This window comes from Lygodium microphyllum, chromosome 26 (genome assembly GCF_053477565.2).
Source record: "Lygodium microphyllum isolate KBCC chromosome 26, Lygodium_microphyllum_v1.1.10, whole genome shotgun sequence".
Lineage (NCBI taxonomy): Eukaryota > Viridiplantae > Streptophyta > Polypodiopsida > Schizaeales > Lygodiaceae > Lygodium > Lygodium microphyllum.
The window spans coordinates 37550514-37563295 of record NC_141160.1 but is presented as its reverse complement, the minus strand read 5'-3'; the positions used below and the strand labels follow the sequence as shown (position 1 = coordinate 37563295).

Below are 12782 nucleotides of genomic sequence, written 5' to 3'. Positions count from 1 at the left end.
GTATATGGGCGACAACGTGGATGGCAAAGGGACATGCCAGGCAAGCATTTCAAAGGATTGACCAACTAATGGCACAAAAAGACAATCTTTTTAAGCGTTTGCCCTTCCTTTTCTCCTCCCAAATCTCTTGTGTGCCTTTCTTTTTGCTAAGGCAAAAAACAAAAAGACAGAAAAGAATAGGCCCTGATGCCCACCTTTTGCATCTTGTTTCTGTTGTGGGTCCCCTGTTTCTTTTGGGTCTTTTGCTGCTCTGCCTCAACCTGGCGAACGCTGATTGGCTCTCCTCTGAAAGGCAAGGTGGTAGGGGGACACGTGGTGCCCATAGTCTCTCCCCCCCCCCTTCTCTCTCTCTTGGCTGTCTTATTACTCTGTTTCAATCTGCCTCTGTGTCTCTCTCACAATAAAGCTCTTAAACTCCCCCCCCCTTCCTAGACTTCAATCCTCAGTTCAGCATTCCATTCATCAGGCAGGCGTACGTTGTGCCCAGTCTCGCTGTGAGCTTACCCCAACATTGCTTGTTTCTTCTCCATTCCGCCGGCGGCCTTGCTTCCTCTGTTCTTCCTTGGATCATATTGGATACCTCTGTCGCATCTCCCTTTCACTGTTCCATGTAAGTCATCATTTCAAGCTCCTGTCAGAGTAACCCATTTTCCATTTTTCAATTTTTGAACTGGGTTGTGGGTTCCCCCCCCTCCTCTCCCTACTGTCATTGGACTTGGGTCTCATTCAGCCTCCTGCATTATTAGGGTTTGGGATGCCCCGTAGTTTTCATTTAACACAAGAACTGCTAAACTTTTTGTTGCATGTGCATCGCCATTTCTCAAACGCCCACAACCTCGTGAGCTTCTGCAAAACTAGGTATGGGGTGGCCCCCTTGCCGGGGCTCATGATATTCACATTACTACATAGGGAAAACGTACAGTTTCCTGTGTATTGCCGGGCCCTAGGTATGGGCTAGATCTCTTGCAGAAGCTTATCCTCTTACACATGATCACATCTGAATAACAGAGAGAGCTTCTTGCCAATACAAGGGAGCTTCTTGCAAATACAAATGAAACCTCCTGTGATTAGGTTAGGGATAGGGTAGCTCTCTTGCAGGAGCTGATGACATTGGACAGTATCACATCGGAATAACATAGAGAGCTTCCCGCAGGGGCAATTGACCTAAAGCCTCCTGTGATGGCTTTAGCTGGAACTTATCCATCTACCCTGTCTTTGATTGTATGTTCTGTTAGGCCTTTCTCTTGAGTCTTATCAGATTGAATCTCTTCCTTCACTTTTTGTTTTGAATATCAATGTAGTGTCCTTATCAAGCACGTTCCTTTCGTCCTTTAGGCCACTTGATTTCCTTGGGTCCGTCTTTATGCAGGTCTCCTTCATAGAAGAATGGCTTGCTTAATTTTAAGTCTTAAGTTCTTTTTGTTTATGGCATTGCTTCTTCTGATCAAATTGTTTCTTGTATTGTTGATCAACTGTTCCTTGTTTTGCCCTTCTTGGTCTTACTTTCAAGTTAAGTAGGAAGTCTTACATTCTAAGCACTTAAAGTTTCCCCAATTGAGCTCTCTCTCTCTCTCTCTCTCTCTCTCTCTCTGTGGGTGCGTGTGCCTGTCTGCATACAGCAAACACATGCATACCCACAGACTAAGTTCACTCCACTGATTCTTTTGTGCTTTCCCTTAGAATGGAGCGTTTCGAGGTAGTCAAAGATATCGGATCAGGCAACTTCGGTGTCGCTAGACTGTTGCGTGATAAGAAAACTCGAGACCTAGTTGCCGTCAAGTACATAGAACGTGGTCCAAAGGTGAGGTTTTCATTTGCATATTCATGGTCGGTCAAGAGCTCGATTAAGAAGTTCATTTTCTGTCGACTAATTGACTTTCTTGGTGGATCATCCTCTCGCAGATTGACGAGAATGTGCACAGGGAAATCATCAATCATCGGTCGCTGCGCCACCCAAACATTGTCCGATTCAAGGAGGTGATGCCTCTCTCCTGCACATCAAATGTTGAAGTCTAATCAGGGGTTCACTATGACATGATGTTCCCAGCAGTAGAGTAGCTTTTCTATCTCAGACAAAGTAGTTTTTCTGCCCAACGATGTGGTGTTTTAGTCTGCAATGTTGATTCCTCCCTGTCCGGAGGATTTTTGAACTTCCAAGTAAAGCTTATCTCAGGGAGTAGTATGGTTAAATTTTCAGTATCAAAGATCAATAAAGTATCGTTGGTTATGAAATTGTCTGGAGCCATCCTCTAATGCCACAAAGTTCTGAGGTTGACATAGTCTTACAGGTATGCCTTACACCTACCCATCTGGCGATTGTTATGGAGTATGCTGCAGGAGGAGAACTGTTTGAGCGCATCTGCAATGCAGGCCGGTTTAGTGAAGATGAGGTATGCCTTCACATGTCCAGTGTAATTCTTTCTTTCTTGCATGATTGCAATTGATTAAATGGGCAGTTCTAAATGTGCAGGCCAGATTCTTCTTCCAACAGCTCATCTCGGGAGTGAGCTACTGCCATGACATGGTAACCATACTAGTTTTATCTTGCTGGTTGACTGGCACACGTGACTTTAGCTGTGATATGTCCTACTAATGCCTAGTTTTGGTCCATGATTCTGTCAGCAAATATGTCACCGTGACCTCAAGTTGGAGAACACTCTATTGGATGGAAGTTCTACTCCTCGCCTAAAAATATGCGATTTTGGCTATTCAAAGGTGATTTTAATGCATATGCATTGTGTTGCTCTGTTGCATAAAGTTTGATGGTGAAAGTTAAGTTTTACAATAATGGATATTTTCTGAAACTACTTCCATTTGGATGGCAGTCCTCACTGTTGCACTCCCAGCCCAAGTCTACTGTTGGAACACCTGCATATATTGCTCCTGAAGTCCTGTCGCGCAAAGAGTATGATGGAAAGGTAAATTTAAGGTTGCTTTCCTCTTGTAATGTTTTTATCCCCAAGTCTTACAGATTGCTTCTGATTGCTAAAGGTCGTATTATTATCATTTTAGGCTGTGGGGCTCATGTGACTTAAAAGGATGGAACACTACAACAGCAAGTCTTACAGATTGCTTCTGATTGCTAAAGGTCGTATTATTATCATTTTAGGCTGTGGGGCTCATGTGACTTAAAAGGATGGAACACTACAACAGTCCATAGCTCTTAGATTTGGATTTAAGGCTGTGCAACCTCATGACGATTTGTTTCAATAGTTGCATGAGCTGAACTGAACTTGCATTTCATCTGTGGGAATACATGTTGGAGATTGCTTCAGTCAATGCTATTTCAAATGACTTCTTTGTTGTGGTACTGCAGATTGCAGATGTTTGGTCTTGTGGTGTTACCTTGTATGTTATGTTGGTGGGTGCTTACCCATTCGAGGATCCGGAAGACCCTAGAAATTTCCGCAAAACGATAACTGTGAGGCCTTATCACCTGATTCAAGTCCATAGTCTGCAGTTGAGTTACATATGACTCTTGATTGGGCATCGACTAACCTAATCCTTTCTCTATACATGCAGAGAATTTTGAGTGTGCAATACACTATCCCTGATTATGTTCACATCTCATCTGATTGTCGTCATCTGCTCTCCCGTATATTTGTTGCCAATCCTGCAAAGGTGTGCTCTTTCATTCATGAACAAGTCATAACGATGTATGCTACTCGTTTCATTGGTCGAGTCCACTGATGTCTAATATGGGATACATTGTTTTATGCAGCGGATAACCATTGCTGAGATTAAGAACCATCCGTGGTTTTTGAAGAACTTGCCAAGGGATTTGTTGGAAGGATCTGCCACTACTTATAACCATGATGACCCAAATGAACAGCTACAGAGTGTGGAGGACATTACTAGGATTGTAGAAGAAGCTAAGGTTCCTGGTGTGAAGGTAGCAAACAAGCTTGGGTATCCTGATGAATTGGATCTTGAAGCAGATGCTGATGTGGACCCGGACATAGAAAGCAGTGGAGACTTTGTCTGTACAGTTTGAGAAAGGTCTATACTATTAGAGGGTCTCATGTGACTGGATAGATGGGCACTCTGAAGATTCTTTGTTCTGTGATCAATGAGGGTTGCAACAGCTGATTCAAGTATTTTAACTTCCAGATCGTCAATGCTCTGTTTGGAACTTATGTGCCCATATTAAATTGACACTCACTTGGCCAGTGGCTATTGTAAGGTACAGCTGCTGCAGTTATTCAAACGCTGATGCAGATCTGGGATTGAAAAAGGGGACATCCCAGCGTCAAAAAGCATGTTTTTGTTTAGGGAGGCTTGGTTCTTCTTGCTTTAACATGTACAGCATCATATGTCTTGGTGGATCATTCTCCTAATTCTTTCTACATGTAATTGAATCTTCTGTATTTCTGAACACTGCCCTCACGTGCAAAGCTTTGTTATAGTTTGTGTAAGGTTCTATCACCTGATATGATTGTAACCCAAATAAATAGATGAGAGAGACTGCTATCTGAAGTCGCAAGATCACTGAAAACATGATATGTTTGGTTAGTATATTTGTGATGCAATGTTCTCTCTCTATCTCTCAGGGGCTAAACTGAAGCATGCCAAGAAGCCAAGCCATCCTTGGAAAGGAGGCTTACATACTGTATGGTGCTAAACTGCAAGTGTAGGAACCGGAATAAAACATGAACGCATTCTTGATGCTTCCAAGTATGCCAGCAGAGTCCCAAAAAGCAAAAATGGTCCTTTTGCAAGTTGGTTATAGTAACAATGTAGTCTTTTTTACCCATATTGTAAACAGTGTCATGGTGGAATGGATGAAGTTAATAATAGGCCCTAACACTTTGATAGTACTATCGTCTTGACATGTTACCACAATGGGTAGTAGTGACAAGGTAGTTCTTCTCTTTCCCCTACATAACTGAACTGGCCTAGTTTTAAGAAAGACCTTAATAACAAAAGGGCAATGCTCTCCCTTGTTTCTCCTCCAAATTGCCAATGAAACCTCTTAAAATGTAATGACTCAGTCCTTCCTCCTCTGATGTATGTCTTGGGCTTGCCCCTTTGATCCTTGCTATGTGGGTCACTCCGAGGATTCAATGGTTGAATGTAAGATAGTGATGCAATTAGAACGACGATGCAATGTCTTCTTTGGAAAGCTTGCTTGAGTTGTGTCGAGAGGATATTTAAAAGGTATGTAGGTTCATAAAAATGATAACAGTATGTAAGATTTGGATTGTTTTTGTATGACGATAAGCTTGGTAGAGCCAGCTATCAACTACTAATATATTGTAGCGTTAACATGGTTGTTGTGGCCATTGGCAACAGTCAGTAGGAATGTATTGGTAGGATGACACACTCAATTTCGTGTCTTCACATATGTAGCCCTTGATACTCATTGAGAGAGAGAGAGAGAGAGAGAGAGATGAAAGGAAATTATTTAGCGTCTGCAAAAGGCCAGAATGACATATGAGACCATAATTTACAACCATCTATGAAATGATACAATTGTCTAGGAAACAAACAATCAGACATGAAATATAGGGCAAGAATCCCCAATAGTGTTGCATATTTTTGTTACAGACAGAGTCCTGTAGCAGTAAGTTGCATGTGGCGAGATGGTTAGATAGACATAGCGTGCTGCCCCCTAATTACAAGACGGGTCCATATCCCCCTTGATCACTGGCACCCTCTCCCACTTGCCCTTCTACAAGACGTGAATTTGTGGAAGATTTTGAGGGTTGTCGGTAGCTGCCTCAGTACCGGTCCCTTTACCCTACATGTTGATAGTAAAATCAAACTTGGTATTACCATGATGATAGAGTTATCCAACTATTTTCAAAATGCTAAAACAAGATTTAAAAATACATGGAGTGGACCCAAGAAGGCCACGAGGGTATATATCATCTCAAGAAATCCCTTATTGATCGTGGTCGATCGCATATTGTCTTAATCTCATTCCATGTACAAAAGAACTTGGGGGTTTAGCTTGGCCTTGGGCAACAACTTGCTATATCTTCCTATGCATGTATTATCGATGCACTTGTTAGGATATAGGATGTCTGTATCGGCCAAGTTGAACCTTTTAATCAATTGATATCAGTCAAGTAGATGTAAGTTGAAGTTGTGTGGGGGGGACTCCTTGGTACTACTCTTAGATGTAAACTGAGAGTGCTTTAAGGTTTGCTTATGTGCTCCTCATAAAGATATCTACGAATTGTCTTTAGATAGGCCCTCGATGTGCTAGTAGTCTTATGAGGATGGCCTTTGTCAGTCATCATATTTCAAAGAGACTAAGGCATCTATGATTAGTGCAGTGCTTGATTTTCAATAGTGGCTTGAATTTGTTTGTGTACAAACAATGGAAGAAGCCATGGATCCCGTAATAGGTCGAGCAACAATTAGATGTAGTTAGTGGACCCTTTGTCTTTGCCTCTTGTTGGCTGATCTCAAATCTAAACTCCTCAAGAGGTGTGGACGTGTATTTTCCATTCTCAATCTCTAGTTGGTGTGAAGAGATGTGCAATTGACCAATAGCACATCTAATCCCTTGTGATGATAAGTGAGTATCCATGCATGTTGAATGAAAAATGGAGCCATTCTTAATGGTATTGGAGAATATAGTTTCGATAAAAAGGTCGTCTCCATCACCAACTCATGTATTGTTGTTAGCCATGTCCTCTTGGTCTCTAGTTGAGTAAGATCCTATGTGATGATCTTGCCGATCTCTAAAATGGCTCAAAATGAGAGACGGTGCATTAAGAGAGTTTTGAAGGGGTGGTAGCATATCCATGTTGAATCCATGTAACACAAACCATGATGACATTTGGGCATATCAACATAATGTATCACACCTAATACCACCAAATTGCCATGATGATTCAAGAGCCAATTGTGCATACACGTGTTTGGGTAGCTCCCACAAGTTGTCTATGAATGATAGTGATCTAGTAAGAGCCTCCATAATAGAGTGATAGCTTAGTGTAGGGCTCATTAGAACTATACTCAAGCACACATCTTATCCAAACCGCTCATTGTTTTATATCCTTGTGCCAATCTATCTACTACCACTTTCATAGAAAACATGGACCCAATAAACAAAACCTTGATATGCTTAGGAATCCACATATTCCACCTCCTTCAAACCATAAGTAAAACTCGGTGCTTATGTGTTGTGGTGTAGTAATAGACACCATAACCTTTATACTTGTTGGAAATCACAGAATGGTCAATCTATGAAGCAATGAGCACATATATTACAAATGGAGTGAGAGACAATGAGAGCAAAATGTCGAGTGCTAGAATCAAAATTTTAATCATGAGTTGAGGTCTCTTTTATAGGCCAAATACATAGCATTGAGAGCCAAATCAACTTTCTAAAAAACCACCATCTAAAATACCAATGGCTACTTAAATTGGTTCCACCAAACTTGGCTTCCCTTTCCACCATAATGGAGATAGCTCTTATGCTGCTAGATTTCCACTAATTGGAACTAGGATAATTTCAACACTCCCCTTTAGACTAGTTCCATTTTGACGAATAGTCTTGAACATTTATGCTTGATTGGTCTTACAACTTGGCTACTACTCCAGGAAAGCATTGCGTTTGACATCTTAGCTACTAAGCTACTATTACAATGATGCTTTGGCAAACAATTATTATAAAAGTAGGAGATTTTATTGCTATTACAAAACGAAAGTCTAAAAAGCATACTCATGGTCATCATGACCAGCAATCGTGAGATCATTGGCCTCTTCATTATCTTCAGTGCCTTTAGCTGCATTTGCTTGCTTGTTCTTCTTGTAGCAATAATCATCTGAATGCCCATTCTTTCCACACATGGAACACTTCATTTTAAGGTGGCAATCCTTCTCCAAATGTCCAGTCTTACCACAATGGTTGCAAGAAGTCTTTCCCTTGGATCTGAAGTAGATCCATTCTTCACATACATAGCTCCATTCATGTAATTGTCACTATTTGGAAGTCTTCTTTCCTCTTCATAGATAGAGGATTTAACTTTCTTCAAAGAGATATTTGGTATATGCTTCAGTGTGTCAACAACGTTTAGTTTTATGGAAGACTCTTCAATAGAACTGCAATGGAGACTTCTTTAGAGATACATGTCTCCTCAACAGTTGATGGTTTGAGAAGTGAGAATCTTCATGTGGTTTGAAAAGATTGAAAATGGCATTCCAAAATCCATGTTGAGGTTAAAGAGCTCTATAAGTAGACACATGAGTGTACCCTTTCCCTTAGCACCAAATGTTTCATCAAGAGTGTCCCATGCTTTTTTTGAAGTGTATGTGTCACCAATGTGGTGAACGTAATCATTCTCCATATTGAGCACCAGCGTGGCTAGTGCCTTTTCATCATGGGGGGTCCACATTCCCTTTTCGTTTTAGAGATCTAGGGCATTTATCCTTCCCATTGACAACATTCCATCACCCCTTCTTGATGAGAAAAAACTTAGTTCTTATAGACCAAGCATAATAATTGACTCCATTAAATTTCATTAGATGCACTAGTGCTTCTATGACGCCATGTTGAGTTTACTCAAGATTGAAATAAAAGCTTCTCTTAGTGGATAAAACCACTCTTTTAGTGAAAAGATTCATTGTGTAAGAATAAGTGAAATCTGTTGTTGGGAGTAAAAGTACTTGTGCCTAGCCGCCAGTGTATTACTACTATATTGATAGTACCTACACAGTTGTACACTGCAAGTGGTGGGCCCCATCAATGTCACTTCATTCTTTATTCTTTTAGTGACATTTGAATAAAGAGAAGGGTAGTCATGCATTGAGACTGTTGGAGTTCACACACACACACACACACACACACACACACACACACACACACACACACACACACTCTCTCTCTCTCTCTCTCTCTCTCTCTCTCTCTCTCTCTCTCTCTCTCTCTCTCTCTCCCTCCTTCCACCATAGCTCTTCCTTCTGCTTGCATTCTTCCACTCCAAGCTCACTCCCTTCAACTAGTATTAGAGCTGTCTTTCCTGAGAGCTGGAGTCCATCAATCTGCTTCAGCTAACATGATATTACTTCCATCCAAATACCTCAGCTTCCATTCGAATACCTATAGTAGCTCACAGTCATGGGCATCCATAGCTTCAACCTTCAAGGCATGCATTAAGCTCCTCCCAACTTCTTTCCATCAACTAAGGCTTATTCAAGGACTTCTCTGGGATATATTGGAGCTCCCCTTATGCCACATTTGGCTTATCATTAGTGACAGGCCACATGAGCAAATCAACGTGATTTGTGCCTATTTGCTGGTTTTCCATCCCTGATTAGTTTGACCATCATCATTAGCTCCCCAAGCTCCTAAGTACTTCTTGGCACTTGGGCAATCATCTTCAACACTCCTCGGCATTGGCCACTTGAGCATTGGAGCTCTCAACCTCTATTACTTGGTTGAAATATACAACAGAGTTACTATTATACAGGTCTTACTAGAGTTTTCTTAGCCATTGGAGCTTGTACATGTTTTTTGGGATGCTTGTATGCACATGTATGGATGTTGGGTACTTGGGTGATGATATGGCATTGATCTAAGAGGTTATTGAGATGATTTGAGCCCACATTTAGCTTTGTTTTCTCAAAGATTTCAATGCTGTAATAACATGGCTAAATGTCATTTATCTAGGAAAAGTATATGCCTCTTGTCATTTGATGCTTTCGAAGCTTGGTATTGATGCTGGATTGATACTCGGGGATGCTTGACACGTGACTTAGAATGTTTTTGGGCTTTGAGTGAGTTTGCATTGGATTATTTTAGTAGAGATTTCATTTTTGTAGTATAGTTGACAACAGCATTGGTATATGTACTTGAATATATGATCTTGAGCTTAAAGTTTGAGTTGGGCAACATTCATCTTGACTATGGTTGCATGCCTTGGTTTATTTAGTGGGCTATGCAATTACTGTGCTTGAAGCACATATTGGCCGGATGTATGGTCTATGGATCTTGGATGCCTGGATGTCATCATCATGAAGTTTTGAGCTTTGTTTGCTCATTTGGAATTTGACTTTTACTTTAGTGGAAACTATCTGGCTTTATGTACTAAGCCACATTAGCACTTGGATATATTACAAAGCATTTGGCTTATGCAGTTGAGCTTGAGTTTATTACAGTGAGATAGTGGGACTCATTGTAACCTGTACATGCTCTCCTAATATCTATTGGATGCAGTTACCCTATCATGGACTGATTTGATCTCTTGGTTTGGACTTGGTATTTACATTTGTTAGGGTGTTGTCAGTGGTATTTTTATGCTTCTGGGTTATATATTGAGCTTTGCTCAGTGGGTTATGCATTTGATAGTTCTCTTTATTTACCCTTGAGTCCTACCTTGTGCATGCCATCTATGTCTATTGCATATATGGTTATTGACACATTGTAGTTGTGATAGTCTTCAGTGCTGGTTGTTCGTGACTTCTTCCCTCTTGATTGCTTATAGTTGGTTGCTGGCCTACTACTGCAGTTTATGATAACAACATGCCATTTCTGTTTATGCATTCTATTTGAGGGAAGTCACTTGGACTTAACTGTTACTTATCTACAATTTATGGACATCTCATTCCTTTGGCAGTATCTCTTATTCCCCACTTGATTTAGTAGCGGCTTTGGGGCCGATTTATAGGGTATTACAACACCCCATTTTACCTTTTTGTGCTCATGCTTTGGTCTCATTATGGCTAGTGGTTCTCATGACATTGCTATCTTTAATATTGAGAAACTAGTCGGGACCAACTACAACTATTGGAAGACCCAAATACGACAGGTGTAGAAATTGTAGGTGGGTGTCCATTTGGAAATGACCTGACATTGGAGATAGTTAGTATTGGTGATATTCTTGGTTTAGGCTGCATGTTCACTCTTCATGATGTACATCATGTACTGGCTCTCATGAAGAGCCTTATCTCTGCTGGCACCTTGATGATGCGTGTTACGTTGTCTCTTTTGGCGATTCCTCATGGAAGATTACCCATGGAAATCTTGTTATTGCACATGGTGCTAAGTCTAGTACCCTCTATTCTTTGCTTGTATCTGGGTTAGTTGACCATGTTCTGGGTGTGGATGTAGTTTCAGATGTATCTCTTTGGCATCGTCACCTTGGGCCCATGTCTTTGAAAGGAATGAAAAAGTTTACCAATTTGTAGTATATTTTGCCCCTAGACTATAAGTGTTTTGAGTCTTGTCATCATTGTTTATATGGTAGGTAGACATGTAGTATGCATAAAAAGTCAGCAATGAGGTGCAAAGAAAAGCCTTTGGCTCTTGTTCATTCGGATGTATGTGGTCCCATGCCTTGTTAGTTGCTAGGTGGTGTGAAGTACTTTGTCACATTTATTGATGATTACTCCCATAAGATCTGGGCTTACTCTATTAAGCAGAAATCATATATATTGCCTACCTTTCAATGTTGGCTTGCTCTTGTTGAGAACTAGTTTGGGAATATGCTAAAATACCTAAGGTTAGATAATGGGGACAAGTATGACTCAAAAGCTTTTGAGAAATTTTGCGATGAGCAGAGTATTAAGCGTCAGTTGACCACCCCTTGCACTCCTCCCTAGAATGGTATTGTTGAATGAATATGAGGATTCAAGAGAGTCCATAGTATGCTTAGTCAGGCATGCTTACCACAACACTTTTGGACTGAGGCAACTACTATTGCCGTACACTTGATTAACAGATCCCCTTGCATTGCTATTGATTGCCAAGTTGTAGAGGAGGTATGGACTAGGAAACCTCCATTATATGCTCATTTGTGTGTCTTTAGTTGTGAGACCTTTTGCTATGTTTCCAAGGACAAGCGCAATATGTTGGATCCCAAGTTCGTAAAATGCATCTTTCATGGTTATGGGGATGTAGCTGAGATGGGCTTGTTGAGATTGTAAGCTCAACACGTGCGGACATTGATGATGGACCATTTGGCTAGAAGGGTCCGCACGTCTACACTTAGCACGTAAGTGGTCATTATGATTCTCACATGACCACTGACTTATCATTTATTATATTTATTTTGTTGCACCTACCTATAACTGGCATAGATATAGTGCCAGTCGATTAGTATAGTCAGTTATGCACTATTTGACTTAGTATGCCACTTTCCTTTATGTTATATCTTATCTATACTTTGTGTACATTGTATTGTGTGTGGAAGAAGAAGAAGAAACCAACAAGAAAACGTTTTGGCCTCCATATCTCTTCTTGTGTTATTGAGTGAGCTTTCTCTTGTGTATACATTGTGTGTTTGGTGCAACAACTCGAGCAAGTCTCCCCACTACACACGATTCATGACATGGTATGATAGCAGTGCCACTGAGAGAGGCTAGTTTTGAAGGCCGAAGTGAAGGAGAAGAAACAAGGATTCAAGAAAGCAAGTAACTAGTAAGAAACTCTTCCATTCTTCCACTCTTTCTCTTAATGAATAGTGCTTGTGGAGGCACCGGAGGTAGGACAAAGTAAAAATCTCAAATTGTTGTGAGATTTGGTATGTTAGAAGAGCACTGTATATCCTACAGATAAGCTCTTTATCTATTTCTCACTACTTTGTTTGACATCTAAGGTCGTTTCAAGCCTCGTTGTAGAGCCACAAGGTTGTGGACAGTAGTTTCAAGGCATACTGTGATTTCGGATGTATTGATTGAAAAGTGGATACACATGTTGCATATTTCAAATCAATAATTTTGAGGTGTTTTCTAAGAAGCAAACATAAGTTTTATCTTCAAATAGGTTGCAAATTACACATATAGTTGATCAATCAGTGAAAAAGGTTGCTTGGTGTATTGATGTGCAC

The 12782-nt window shown here is 40.7% G+C and overlaps 1 protein-coding gene across 3 annotated transcripts; it reads left to right on the top strand.

Moving 5' to 3' along the window:
• The first annotated feature begins 384 nt into the window (after nt 1-384).
• On the top strand, nt 385-4495 carry LOC148013154 (serine/threonine-protein kinase SRK2A-like). Of its 3 annotated transcripts, none has more exons than XM_087668636.1 (10): nt 385-610; nt 1681-1801; nt 1903-1977; nt 2289-2390; nt 2471-2524; nt 2623-2715; nt 2826-2918; nt 3317-3421; nt 3523-3621; nt 3722-4495. In XM_087668636.1, the coding sequence occupies exons 2-10, from the start codon at nt 1682-1684 to the stop codon at nt 3992-3994; spliced, it is 1014 nt and encodes a 337-aa protein (XP_087524762.1). In that variant the 5' UTR covers nt 385-610; nt 1681; the 3' UTR covers nt 3995-4495. The 3 variants fall into 3 exon arrangements, with proteins under 3 accessions (XP_087524762.1, XP_087524761.1, XP_087524763.1); XM_087668635.1 differs by lacking the exon at nt 385-610 and adding an exon at nt 738-858; XM_087668637.1 differs by lacking the exon at nt 385-610 and adding an exon at nt 1491-1509.
• Nucleotides 4496-12782: the final 8287 nt, after the last annotated feature.

Bases quoted from the DNA above. Each gene is read 5' to 3' on its own strand.
- LOC148013154 (XM_087668635.1), top strand. From the start codon at position 755: ATGCCCCGTAGTTTTCATTTAACACAAGAACTGCTAAACTTTTTGTTG. The intron at 2,919-3,316 runs GTAAATTTAAGG...GTGGTACTGCAG, and splicing joins GCAAAGAGTATGATGGAAAG to ATTGCAGATGTTTGGTCTTG. The intron at 3,422-3,522 runs GTGAGGCCTTAT...CTATACATGCAG, and splicing joins ATTTCCGCAAAACGATAACT to AGAATTTTGAGTGTGCAATA.